Below are 14,413 nucleotides of genomic sequence, written 5' to 3'. Positions count from 1 at the left end.
TTTTAGCGTTTGCTACAGTATCCTGCATATGTTCTGAACTCAACAGGTTTATTGATATTAGTTGTTAAAGATTGTTAGAAGCACTAATACCTAAGTGGCTTTTTTTTTTTTTTTCAACGTTTTTAATTTTATTTTTGGGACAGAGAGAGACAGAGCATGAACGGGGGAGGGGCAGAGAGAGAGGGAGACACAGAATCGGAAACAGGCTCCAGGCTCCGAGCCATCAGCCCAGAGCCCGACGCGGGGCTCGAACTCACGGACCGCGAGATCGTGACCTGGCTGAAGTCGGACGCTTAACCGACTGCGCCACCCAGGCGCCCCTAGTCTTTATTTTTTTAAAAAACAGGATTTTATATTAAAGTTGTACTGGTTTATAAAATGAAAGTTTTCTATCCTTTAAAATTGTCTTTATTAGCTTCAATATTGAAATGATCTGTTCTGTAGAGGTTACATTTTACCTGTGAGTCATTTTGATCCTTCTCCCTTCTTTACAATTCTAACCTCTTCCGGTTTTCTATTTCTTAGGACAGCCTTGGGAGTGTGGCGGCGGCGGCGTGCGGCGGCGGCGTGCGGCGGTAGCCACGGCATACGAATGAGGCGTGCTGTGGCGGCGGCGGCTGCGCGGGGCGACTGTGTGGCAGGGCCTGATGTCACCGGGCGCTCGGCCCCGCCCCCCCCGCGGCTGCAGCTGCGGAGCCGGAGAGCGGGCACCAGCACAGTCTGGGCTGAGAACGCAGCGTGCGCGGCCATGGCCTCCGGCGCCTCGCTAAGCGGGCGCAGGGCGCAGGAGCAGCGGGAGGGCAGCCCCGGGCCCCCGCCCCCAGCGCTTGGCTGACTGGCTGCCCCCTCGTCTCGTCCCACAGAGGCGGACACTCCACAGAGGCTGCTTGCTGCGCACCGTCCAGAAGGAGGTGGGTGCCGGAGGCGGGGGCGGGGTCGCGATCCTGGGGGAGGGGGCTTTCAAGCCCCCAGGGAAGGGTCTCCGGAGGAGAGGTGGCCAGTGGCAGCGGCGGGGATGGCCATTTCCGGTTTGGGTCTCACCGGGCTGGGTATTTACCTCCCGCGGAACTGGAGGTGAGTGACTTTGGGGGTTGGAGTATAGGGGAACTCTGGATGTTTTTATGCTGTGTGCAGGGGCGGGTGCAGCGGGAGGGCCCCCCGGGTGTGGGTCACCCCTGGATATGTCTGGGTCGGACCTCCTCTTGTGGAGGAGCCAGTGGTTGCATCTAAGTAGGTGAGGCAAGCGCCTGGGGGTGCTGACTGGGTGTATTGGGTGGTGGACGGCTGAATGGAGCTGCAGAAGGAAGACCAGACTTCGGAAGGGGGGAAAGGTTCACTGTGGAAAAATGCCCCTCATCCCAGATCTCCCCTTTCCCGCAAATTCTCAGTGCTTGGAGCCACCCCTAGGAGCCAAGAGACTTCCCCCGCCCCCATTCCTGAAAGCCCCTGGCAAGTGGGTTACTCCATTTGTGGGCTTGTCCCCTGCTGTTTTGGCAGGTGGGTTTCCCTTACCCCCTACCCCACCCCCACATGCAGTAGAGTGAGAAGCAAGCAAGGTTCAACTGTCCCTCTGCCCCTTCCCTCTCCTTGGGGCCAACTGGGAACCCAGTCCAGCCTTTACTTTGTAGCCCTGGACTGCCCGCAGATGGCAGAATCCATAGTGGTTGGTTCCCAGGGAGCGTTTAGATGCTTGGACTGTGTGTGTGCGTGTGTGTAAAGCATGCACACGCCTATGTGGGTGAGGACATGTGGCTGTGAGTGTGTGCCTCTGAGCATGTCTGTGCATCGGTCTGGAGATATCCAAGTATATCATCTTATTGCGTGTACATGGGTCTGTGTGTTCATGTGTTTTCATGAGTATGAGGTGTATCTGTGTGATGCATGAGTCTCTGTGTACATGGGTGAGGCCGTGACCATGTATGTGCGATTGTATGCGTGTCTATTGCCTTCCTTATGTCACTTCCCATCCTGGGACCCTGTCACTGCTGAGCTGCCTCACTCCTGTATCTTGAGTCCTCAGCCTGAGACCACAAATGCCCTCAGACCTTGGGGGCTGGCCTCATATCTGTGCCTGTGTATGTGTGTTGAGGGTGTCCGCATCTGGTGTCAGCACTGAGCACCAAGAAGCCCCTCCCCGCCTGGTGGCAGACAGCCGCCAAAGGACAGGCTTGAAGCCTGGACCTGTTGCTGCCCCTCCCTGCTCAGAAAGCTCGGGCATATGTCTGCGTATAGGTCTCTAGGTGTGGCATGTCCCGCGTTGTTGGAAGAATCCGCTCTAGGGCTGACTGTACATTCTAGCATTTCTTTTTTTTTTTTTTAATTTTTTAATGTTTATTTATTTTTGAGACAGAGAGAGACAGAGCATGAATGGGTGAGGGTCAGAGAGAGAGGGAGACATAGAATCTGAAGCAGGCTCCAGGCTCTGAGACGTCAGCACAGAGACCAACGCGAGGCTGGAACTCACAGACCATGAGATCATGACCTGAGCCACAGTCGGACACTTAACCGACTGAGCCACCCAGGCACCCCTCATTCTAGCATTTCTGAATAAGGTGGGATGTGTGGAATTCCTCAGAAAGGCCCAGATGTTTTCAGTTTAGCTCTCTTAGAGGCCCTGTGGGGACCTGAAGAAAGCTCTATGTAGATAGACCACCTTCCAACAAAACATACAGACCTACAATATTCTGATGACTATGTTAGGGGAGGGTGTCTCTAGCACTTCCCCCAAAAGCCTTCAGGTTAAAAACCTGCAGACTCTTTGTTCATTGTTTAACCAAACCTAGCTGTAATATGTGCTCTGCAGATGTTTGCAACTGGAATGGCTGTGTTTTCAAGGAAATGGTTGGCTGTTGAACTGGGAGTGGAGGCCACAGGCAGAAGAATGTGTGAACAAGGCATCTGCCTCTGGGCAGGGCTCCAGCTGGGACCCTGGTCCCAGCTCTGCCAGCAGCTCCCTCGATGCCCTGGACAAGTCCTTTCCCCTCTCAAGGACTCAGTTTCCACATGTGGAGAAGGAGCGTCCTTGGAGGTCCCACCCATGTCAGTCTAGTTTGGATTATTGGCCATGGGGTGGGGGGTTGGGGTGGATATACCTTGCCCCTGGTGACCAGAGGTGTAGGCCTGCATCCTCTCTCCTGGGAGCAGCCGAGTTTGGGGCATGGAATGAGCTTTCTGCCTGACATGAGGCCAAGGCCATCGCCTGATCAGAGGGACCTGTGTGGCATCCCACTTGGTGCCTCAGGGGGGCAGGGACAGAACCTTGCAAATTTGGGCAAAAGGCCTCTAGCGCCCATTGACTCCGGATCTGCAGTCAGAAGGCAGGGCTTACAGTAGTGAGTTGGTGGCTGATTCTGAATTCTGTATTTCTTGGGGCACATCGTTTCAGGAATCAGAAATTCCATTTCCTGGGGGCTACTCTGTGCCATACCCTGTGTGTACAGGTAACTTTCTGAGGTGAGTGCGATTGTCCCCACTTTACAGACAGAGAACCCGAGCTTGGAGGGGAGGCGTGAGTTGCTCAAGAGCACACAGCTGACAGGGTGCAGAGCCAGACACTTCACCCCCAGGTCTGTCTGACATCAGAGCCAGGCTTTTACATGTCATAACCCAAACGTGTCCATCCACGTCTACGCAGCACTGCAATGTCAGCATGTGTGGTGCCATGATTTCCATCGCACGGATCGCCTCCACTGTTGTCAACATGTTGCATGACAGTGGTCCATTTTTAGTAGTATATATTTTTCAGTTCCTTTGTTTAGTTTTGAGTGAGAGAGCATGCATGTGTGTCAGCAGCAAAGGGGCAGAGAGAGAGGGGAGAAAGAATCCTGTGCTCTCAGCACAGAGCCTGATGTAGGACTTGATCCCACGAAGTGTGAGGTCATGACCTGAGCTCAGATGCAGACTTGGATGCTGAACCAACTGAGCCACCCAGGCACCCTGACAACAGTGGTGCATTTTATATGGACACTAACTCATCATTTTCAGGCAAAGTTTCTAATTTGCATTAGTGTTCAGCCTTGGTATTATACGTTCTATGAGTTTTAACAAATGTGTAATGATGTGAATCCATCTTTGTGGTATCGTGTGAAAGAGTTTCACTGCCTTAAAGGTCCTCTGTGCTGTGCCCCTTTATCCCTACATTCACCCCAACCCTTACCTCCATAGTCTTGCTCTTTCCAGAGTGTCATATAGTTAGAATCATACAGTGGATATCTTTGAATGTTTAGAAAATTAAATTCCCCGGTAATTGAATGTAGGCATTCAGGATATTCTTTGCCCTTTGTTTTGTTTTGTAGCTCATCAGTAGAGGATCTGATGATGTATACCTTCAATGAAAAAAAAGCATGATTTCTCTAGATGTGTGTCACCTAATGGGGACATCATGAACCACTACATAGCACTCATATTGGGATCACGCTCCTGTGTGATGTGCCGTGGGTCTAGATAGAGTCTCTAGCAATGGAAGGAGACAGTCTCAAAAGGTTAGAACTTTATCAAACTGGAATGCCAAATCCTTCTTCCTTAACTTCCCATTGGAAATAACGCCAGGGAGAGTCTGTTTGCTATGGTTTGGCCATGCTGCAAAGTACAATAGCTGTAGAGCACACTTTGTGAGGGGGTGTTTCGTCCTAAAACTGAACGGTCTGTCTGAAGGGCTGGGGAAGTTCTGCCGTGTTACAACAAAAAAAACATACTCTCTTTAACTCCTCTAGTAGTGGAAGTCCAGAAAAATCATGCTAGTTTCAGTTTGACATTGTCAGCTTAGGATAAACATTCACCTAACGATACCATTTTCCTCCAGCGTCATAGAGTCGGTCAGTGATGGTCATTGTAAACATCAGTTCACCTGTAGGTGTCAAATTCCGATAAAACCCATTCTTGCTTTTGGTCAATATAGAGGAGAAGGTAAGATTTCTTAGTGCTTTAAGCCTACCAATGGTATAATTACCATTCAGTGTAGTGTGGTTTCCAGGTGTGGTCCCAAAGGAATACTTTTGAACAAATCATTAGCCATACACTTGTAATTTCCTGTATTTTTCGATTGTTGATTTAACATGTATTTTGCTTTCTTCTCTAGGAGCAGATAAGAATGCTGAGGAAGACTCTATAACCAGGTAGGATTTTTATGGATTTGTAAAAATGACATTTGTTGGGGCACCTGGGTGGCTCATTCGGTTAAGGTGTGACTCTTGATTTCAACTCAGGTTTGTGAGTTCAAGCCCCACGTCGGGTTTTGTGCTGACAGCCTCCTTGGGATATCTTTCCCTCTTTCTGTGTGCACTCGCTCTCAAAGTATAAAGGAATGAAATGAAATGAAACGAAAAATGAAATGAAAGGAAATGAAATGTATGAAATGAAAATTATGTGTTTCCTAAGGGAATGCAGATAACAAAAGCAGTTGTTGAGTGTTCTACCCTGGACGAGACACTATAACCTATGCGTAACATCAGTTAAGCTATATAGTCATTGCATAGCTTTGCAAAGTAGCTGTGTTATTGTAGCCTACTTTTTATTACTTTGGCAACTGTGGTTCAGGGAAGTTGATTACTCGCCCCATGATTCCATAGTTAATGAGTAGCTGAGGGGTTTGCATGTCAGCTTGTGTAGCTTCCACATCCATGCTCTGGTTCCTCTGCAGCACTGAGATGAACACACAGATCCTAGGGCAGATCAACTCAGATTGTCAAAGGTAATGATGTTGGAGCTCCAATTTAGAGTTTTCTTAAGAAAGCAGGTTAGTCCAAGCATTTGCCCTTATGTGTTTGACCACCAGTGCTAACAAAAGTAATTAGTGCGGTGGTAACTAGTCCCTTGTTTTTACCATCAGAGATTTTAGGGTGGATGTCAGCTATGGACATGGTGTCACGGCTTTTAGGTAATAAGCAAGATCTAGTCAGGCAGCTCCTTAGATGTGGTGATACCCCTCTTCTTGAGACAAGTGAGTTTTCTGTAAGGGAAGGATATCCAGTTGTAGACATGTTACGTTAATTAAATTCAGCCTCTGTTTTGAGGATATTGCTCTATGATTCTCTGTTGCCTAAGTTCCCCGTCTGGTTTCCCCTTGGGCTAGTACCCTTGACTAGTTCTAGGAAGTTTTTTCTTTTTTTAGAGATTTTTTTTCCCATGACTTTTCTGTACTGTGCTTTTGCCTTTTTACTTCCTTCTATGATTTTCTTGGTATTTTTTTTTCCATTAAGTTTTCTACTTCTGCCATCTAAGGACTCTCCATTTTTCCAGAGGCCAAATCAAAAGCATTTAGAATCTCAAGATGTAGGGAACCTCAGAGATTAATTCATCAAAATACCCTCTGGTTCTTCAACCTATGTTTAACCTCCTTGCCCAATGGTTGTTTCCATGGAGAATTTGAAACTCAAAAGAGATTGAAGTGACCTATTTGGATATGATAAGTGACAGAAATGAGATTTAAATTCGGGTTCTTTTCTTTCTTTCTTTCTTTCTTTCTTTCTTTCTTTCTTTCCTTTCTTTGTTTTTGTCTTCACCTTGCAGGCAAATTTTCAATAGTAGAAAGCTGTGGAGCGGGTCTAATGAATACAATGAAGGAGGGTAAGAATCGAATTAGCAGAGGAGACCAGGTTTCAAGAAGAACAACATTGAGCTGGATAGGAATAAGAGTTTCAGAAAAGATGTCAGAATTTGGGGGTTTATGCCAAGTGAGATAAAGGTGAATGACAGGAATGAAGGACCCAGGATTAGGGGAGTTGCTTAGAAAAGCATATTCAAATAGAGAGTTCAAGAGGGTCCTGACCAGGTTTCTGCTTTTGTGTCTGTTGGTTTCATTGAAGGTGCGAGCATACTTCAGATTTTCTGTTGAGAGAGATTGAAAATCATTTGAGCTGCTGGGAAGAGTCTGTTTACAGCAAAGAGAAATATAATATCATCTACTTGCACCCCCACTTAGGGAGGATGGCTTAGATCCTCTCAAGGAATTGGGTGTAGGGGTGGAGATTGTGATCTACAGAGATGTATGGCCCAAGGCGAGCTGTCTCCTCACTGCACCTCTTTTCCTAAATCTGTGATGCCCTTCCCATGTACCTGTAGGGCTGGGCAGGGGTAGGACTGACTTGTCAAATCAGTAAGGGAGCTTCATCTGGATAGGTGATAACATGCCTATGTTGAGGTGACTGTGTGGATGACTGAGACTCCCAATTAGCTTGTTCTCCAGGAGCAGGACATGGCTCCTACCCTCGGTCATTTGAGCCCATCCTTGTTGTAGGAGTCTGTGCCTTCATAGGCTAAAGATTGAAAGGTTGGAGAATACCACTGAACCGTGCCGAAGAGTGATGGAGGAGTGGGAGCTCATGGGGAAGAAAATATTCAGGCAGCGTATAAAGAAATAGAGGCACAACTACCAGGACCATTTTGATCGCAGTCTCTCTCCTTGGGTAGCTGAATGCCCCTGAAGTCTTGTAAGGTGTTGCTAGTTCTTATGGACCTCAATAAGGCAAAGACCAGTGTAGGAACAAAGTTGGCCTTGGGAACTTTTAATCTTTAATCTCTAGTTGGTACTTCCACTCATAACATAGAAACCTCATGCTCATCATAAGTGTAACTCCCATCTGTTAATGTATAATGCTATTACGTATCACTGACTAGATTCTCTCTGGTGTACCTTTGAGCCTTGTGATTTATTTACTCTGTAACTGGAACCCTGAACTTCCCTTTCCCCTTCACCCATTTTGTCCATCCCTCCACCTCCCCTCCCTTTTGGCAACAGTATTCTCTGCATTTATGGGTCTGTTTCTGCTTTTTCTCTGTTTGTTCATTTGTTCCCCTTTTTGGATTCTACATAGAAGTGAAATCATATAGGATTTGTCTTTCTCTGTCTGACTTGTTTCACTTACCCTCATACCGTCTAGGTATATCCATGATGTTGCAGATGGCAAGATCTCATTCTGGTTTATAGCTGAGTAATATTCCAGTGTGTGTGTGTGTGTGTGTGTGTGTGTGTGTGTGTGTGGTCTGTTCATGTATTGATGGACACTTGGGTTGCTTCCATATCTTGTCTATTGTAAATGCTACAATAAAGATAGGGGTGCATATATCTTTTCAAATTAGTATTTCCATTTCCCTTGGGTAAATAAATACCCAGTAGTGGAATTCCTGGATCCTATGGTATTTGTATTTTTTATTTGTTGAGGCCCCTCCATACTGGCTTTTGCTGTGGCGATACCAATTTACATCCCATGACCAGTGCACAAGGGTTGTTTTTCTCCACACCCTGAGCAACCCTTGTTTCCTGTGTGTTGAAACTGAGCCATTCTGACAGATGTGAGGTGAGAAGTCATTGTGATAACTTTTATACATTTAATTTTCAACCATTTCAGAGAATTCCCTGCCTGTCACACTGGGTTATGGAAACTCAGACTGGGTGTTTCCTAGAGATTTCACAGGTTAGGAGAGGTGGAGGCAAAATAACGAACTGAAAGCTTTTTTAAAACCGGGTCCAAATTTTGAAAGACTTATACTCTGGAAACCTTAAAACACTGATGGAAGAAATTGAAGGTGACGGAAAAAGACATCCGATGCTCATAGATGGGAAGAATATGTATTTTTAAAGTGTCTAGGGGCGCCTGGGTGGCGCAGTCGGTTAAGCGTCCGACTTCAGCCAGGTCACGATCTCGCGGTCCGTGAGTTCGAGCCCCGCGTCAGGCTCTGGGCTGATGGCTCAGAGCCTGGAGCCTGTTTCCGATTCTGTGTCTCCCTCTCTCTCTGCCCCTCCCCCGTTCATGCTCTGTCTCTCTCTGTCCCAAAAATAAATAAACATTGAAAAAAAAAATTAAAAAAAAAAAAAAATAAAGTGTCTACACTACCCAAAGGAATCTACAGATGTAATGCAATCCCTGTCAACATACCAACAGCATTTGTCACAGAGCTATACAAACAATCCTAACCGTTCTATACAACCACAAAACACCTTGAATGGCCAAAGCAATATTGGAAAAGAAGAAAACTGAAGGTATCACAATCTCAGATTTCAAGTTTTATTCCAAAGCTGTAGAAATCCCAACAGTATGGTTGGGACTGGTGTAGAACATAGCCACATGGCTCAATGGAATAGAACCGAAAACCCAGAAAGAAATCCACAACTGTATGGCAGTTAATCTTCCACAAACAGGAAAGACTATCCAGTGGGGAAAAGGCAGTCTCTTCACCAAATGGTGTTGGGAAAACCGGACAAGCCACATACCAAACAATGAACTTGGACCAATTTTTTTACCATAGACAGAAATAAACTCAAAATGAATTAAAGACCTAAGTGTGAGACCTGAAACCATAAGAAATCCTTGAAGAGAGCACAGGCCATCATTTCTCTGTCTGTGGCTGTAGCAACATTTTACTAGTTATGTTTCCTGAGCCAAAGGACGTAAAACAAGAATAACTATGGGGACTACATCAAACTACAAAGCTTTTGCACAGTGAAGGAAACCGTCAAAACTAAAGGGAACCTCTGGAATGAGAGAACATATTTGCAAATGTTTTGCAAAGCCAATAAAGGGTTAATATTCACAATGTATAAAAAATTGATACAAGTCAACATCCCCCCCCTCCAAAAAAGCCCAGTTTAAAAATGAGCAGACGACATAACCAGACATTTTCCACAGACAACATACAGATGGTCAACAGACACCTGAAAAGATGCTCCCCAAAACTACAACGAGATACCACGTTCACACCTGTCAGAATGGCTAAACTCCCAGACACAAGAAGCAAGTGTTTGTGAGGATGTGGAGACAGAGGAAACCTCTTGCACTGTTGGTGGAAATGCAGTGAGTGCGGCCCCTGTGGAAAACAGTATGGAGGTTCCTCAAAAAATTAAAAACAGAACTCTCCTATGATCCAGTAATCAAAAGAATACAAAAACATGAATTCCATGGGACACACCCACGTCTGTGTTTATTGCAGCATTATTTCCAATAGCCAGTGCAAGTGTCCATTGACAAACGAGTGAACGAAGAAGACCTATATGTATGTATGTATGTATGTGTGTGTGTATATGTATATCCATACACACACACACACACACACACACACACACACACACACACACTGTGATATTACTCAGCCATAAAACAATGAAACCTTGTCTTTTGCAATGACCTGGTTGAAGTCCGAGAGTAGTAGGGTAAGCAAAGTCAGGGGAAGACAAATACCATATGGTTTTACTCATGTAGCACTTAAGAAACAACAAATGAGCAAAGGGAGAAAAAAAAGGGAGAGACAAACCAAGAAATAGGCTCTTAACTGCAGAACAAACAGATGGTTCCCAGAGAGGAGGTGAGTGGTGGGAGGGGTGAAAGAGGTGATGGGGATGAAGGAGTGCCCTTGTCATGATGAGCACGGGGTGAGTATAGAGTTGGTGAATCACTGTATTGTACCACTTAAATTAATGTAACACTGGATGTTACTATTACTGGAATTAAAATAAAACTTAATGAAAAAAACAGAGGCCAACTTTTTATTATACCAAGAAACTTTGTTGAGTAAACAGCTGACATTTCCCTTATTTTTGAAATTTTGTTTTTTAATAAATGAACATGTTTTTGTTGTATATTTTTGCTCTAAAGGCTTTCCGACAAACCTGGTCCTGATGATTCCTGGCCTACATCGGCTAGCCAAGACTTCGATTTTGGTACCAAGGTAAAGTACCCTCCTGTGAAACTCACTTTCCTGCTCTGAATTTAGTTTTCTCCCTTATTTACTCTGAAAATTTAACAGTAGCCTGTGTATCATCATTTTATGTGTGTAATGGAAAGTTAGCAAGAAGAAACCACTTTACAGTTACATGATGTGTTGAATGTTTTGTTTTGTTTTGTTTTGTTTTGTTTTGTTTTGTTTTACTCTGGTAAATCCTAGAGGTGGAGGCTGATAAAAGAATGGGCTGGAAAATACATAATGACCGTGACATTATATTGGGAAAAGCTTTCCCATAATGGAGGAAATATGACATTTGGTTAAGGATAAGGATTCTTACTGTGATAGTAGCATGACTGATAATACTCATGCCTAAATGAAATCTTAATTGGATCCAAGTATCTATTGTAGGTTGCCCCCGGCCCCGCGCAAGTTTTATTTTGGTGAGACACAGGATTTTCCTTTCCCTCTATCCTTTGTTCTACATTTAGACTGAAATAATATTAGAAAATGTAGACACTTAGATGTTTCCATTATATCTCAACATTTACCTTACAAAGGTGTTCCCCTGTATTTTTGAAATAACTCCACGAAGAGTAAGTTACAATTGTGCATCTCCCTGAAGAATACGTATTTCGCTGAAAAGAGTAGCTCTATGAGCAGAGGCTCTTCATAGCCAAGTTGTCAAATTTCTAATTTCAGAAATCTTTCCTATTCTAGCTTTTAAAACTTTCTACTCCTAGTCCTTGTGTCTGATTCTAAAATTTAAAGTTTCAGACATCTGATATTTATTTAAATATTCATTTCAAAGCCCCTAAATCATTATAAGCTCCTGGAGGTTAGGAAACATACTTGTTTGACTACTGGAGCTCCTAGAATAAAGTCTTGCTTGGAAGAAGCAATGTCATAGTTTTTGAATGTGAATAAATGAGTAGGGAAATGGAATTCCGTAGAATGGAATTTGAAAAGTAATGAAATACGTATGATATATCACAATTAAATATGTGAATTTAAAAAGTAAGGCTTCAGTTTATATTCCGTTTTAGTGTTTAATATGTATCAACGCAAATGAATTCTATTGAGGAAATCAGGAGTTACATAAGAAAGAAGGTGACAATATGTTTTTAGTATCCTCCCATTGTGAGCTTAGAAATGCAGAGAAAAACTCCTCAGCCTTTGTTTTGTTAACCCCATCCGTGTCCCATTACATACATCCTTTGTAGGTTCACATTTCTTCCTAGAATTCTCATTCCAATTCTTTCTCCATAGTGAAAGTTGATGTGTTAGGAACCTTTCTTTTTCTGTTGTGAGTCTAGTAATAATTTATAGCTTTTAGGAAGTGATAGATGCCAGTAATTGAGCAATTTTTTATAGTGAAAAAAATAAAATTCTTTATTACAGTGTTTATAACCAGATAACTGTAGAGTGATACAAGTCAGTATTATTAGGGATATACTGTGAATCGAAGCCTCTGTTTTACATATAGATTTTATATGTATCTTTAAAAGGTTTAAAAGAGACTATTGTTCATAGTATATGCCTAATCCTACTTATGTACCTTTTTTTTAAAAAAAAATTTTTTTTTCAACGTTTATTTATTTTTGGGACAGAGAGAGACAGAGCATGAACGGGGGAGGGGCAGAGAGAGAGAGAGACACAGAATCGGAAACAGGCTCCAGGCTCTGAGCCATCAGCCCAGAGCCTGACGTGGGGCTCGAACTCACGGACCGCGAGATCGTGACCTGGCTGAAGTCGGACGCTTAACCGACTGCGCCACCCAGGCGCCCCTATGTACCTTTAAGAAGTGTATGTTGTTTTCACTTATCTTATTTTGCTCACATTTTTCCTTTTCTTCCTTGTCTTAAGCTCATGCTTGATTGATTGGTCATGTCTTATTTTTTTTCCTTTTTTCTTCTTCTCCCCCCATGCTTTTTAAGGTATTTTTGATGTTTTCAAAGTTTATTTATTTTGGAGCGAGAGAGAGACAGAGTGCAAGCAGGGTAGGGACAGAGACAGAGGGAGACACAGAATCCAAAGCAGGCTCCAGGCTCCGAGCTGTCAACACAGAGCTCAATGTGGGGCTCAAACCCACAAACCGTGAGATCATGACTCATGAGCTGAAGTTGGACGCTGAACTGACTGAGCCACCTACGTGTTCCCCCCACCATGCTCTTTTTTAATCGTTTACCCCTAGCCTAATGTTTCCTTGCAGAAAACATTTCTTTAGGGTCTGTTCTGTTAGTACATCACTTTCTGTCAACTCCATTGTCAACATATTGGTTACAGAATTCTACTGTCTGTGTGTGGTTTTCATCCATGACTCATTGCCCCACAAGGTTTCTTATTCTTTTTTCGTCTTTCTTGGAAGGAGCTGAGCTAAATGTTTTTGTAATGTTTGTATTTGTCTTGGAAAGGGCGGGAGAGACAGAGAGAACGAGCAGGTGCTCGTAGGGAGGGGCAGACAGAGAGGGAATGAGGGAATCTCAAGCAGGTTCCGCGCTGTCACCACAGAGTCCGATGTGTGCCTTGAACCCCACTAACTGTGAGTTCATGACCTGAGCTGAAATCAAAAGTTGGTCACGTAACTGACTGAGCCACCCAGGCGTCCCAGAAGGAGCTACATTTAAACAGTCATATTTGACTTTAGTGTTTTGAGAAACAGAAGCAACTTAAACTGTTTGCAATTTCAACTTACCTACATAAGATACTACTGAAGAGTAAGTTTGTACATTTTCTCTTACAAGAGATAGTTCATGCCAGTATAAATCATGCAAACATTTCAGAAGATAACATATTTAAATTTCTTAGTGTTAGTGTTTTCAACATGCTTTTAATTACCTAGGGTTCAAGGTGTATCTGAGGTTACTTTGGTAAAGTATTTACCCGATATTAATCAGTTACAGGTATGGCGAGTAACATTTTGAGACTACCTATGAGATCTCTTGTGTTGCTCACCACATGAGAAAATGGAGACTGGTAATAAATAGTAAACGGCATAACTGAGATTTGAGTCTACATTTGAAAGATTCCAAAGCGTGTGTTCCTTGTGTAAGGGTGCTCATTTTGTAATGGTGAATATTACAATGATTTTATCGAATTGGATTCTCGTAATCCTTAAAGCTGTTAATTCTTTTCTAGAATGTCCCGAAACCACGCGTAGCAAAGCTACTGCATTCTTCTTGGCAATTCATGAAAAAGTTTAAGTTATTGGGAGACTTGTATTATTCACTGATTCTTGTCCATTCTTGTGTTATTCACCAATTTGAAGTGACAGATATTTTCATGTCCTCTTTACTTTGTTTTCTACTAACTGAGAGCAAAACGTGGCACTGTGAAACCAGAAGGTGGAACCTTAACTGAGGACAACAGTCCTGATTCTGAAAATAAAGATATGGCTGAAACTCTTTCCAAACCACCAGCCAGAGTTTATGGCGATCCTCTTCCTGTTTTACCATCATCGAAATCTCTTCTGAAAACTTCTCTCAAGACGTTAGCTGTCCTTGGTCTTGCAAAGGTAAGTTGTTTTGTTGTATGCTCCCCCCACCCCATACCATCCTCTTGCTCCTTATAATGATGAAAAGGATCTTAGGAAGAAATGGAAGTCCTCAAGATCATAACAGAAATCAGTGTAATGACCACAGAGAGGAAGGTACAGGATTGAAATTTATAAAGTTTGGTGGGAGTAGACAATTCTCGGGGATGCCTTTATGGAAGCAAAGAAGGAGAAGGCAGCTGGAAAGAATAGCTAGATGCATATGAA

General features: G+C 43.8%; 1 protein-coding gene across 1 annotated transcript in view; it reads left to right on the top strand.

Annotated features, from left to right (window-relative positions):
- Window positions 1-1,420: 1,420 nt before the first annotated feature.
- The window catches only part of LOC112870395 (small G protein signaling modulator 1), a 109,398-nt gene continuing 96,405 nt past the window's right edge, over window positions 1,421-14,413 (top strand). Inside the window, 5 exon segments of the mRNA XM_086682386.1 lie at window positions 1,421-3,453; window positions 5,078-5,114; window positions 10,587-10,659; window positions 13,792-13,856; window positions 13,971-14,167. Of these exon segments, the coding sequence (XP_086538512.1) occupies window positions 14,045-14,167 (123 nt within the window). The 5' untranslated portion in view covers window positions 1,421-3,453; window positions 5,078-5,114; window positions 10,587-10,659; window positions 13,792-13,856; window positions 13,971-14,044.

The sequence above is a fragment of the Puma concolor genome, chromosome D3, assembly GCF_028749965.1.
Source record: "Puma concolor isolate L17-30 chromosome D3, mPumCon1.1.hap2, whole genome shotgun sequence".
NCBI lineage: Eukaryota > Metazoa > Chordata > Mammalia > Carnivora > Felidae > Puma > Puma concolor.
The sequence above is the reverse complement of the archived record's forward strand: the minus strand, read 5'-3'. Positions and strand labels throughout refer to the sequence as shown.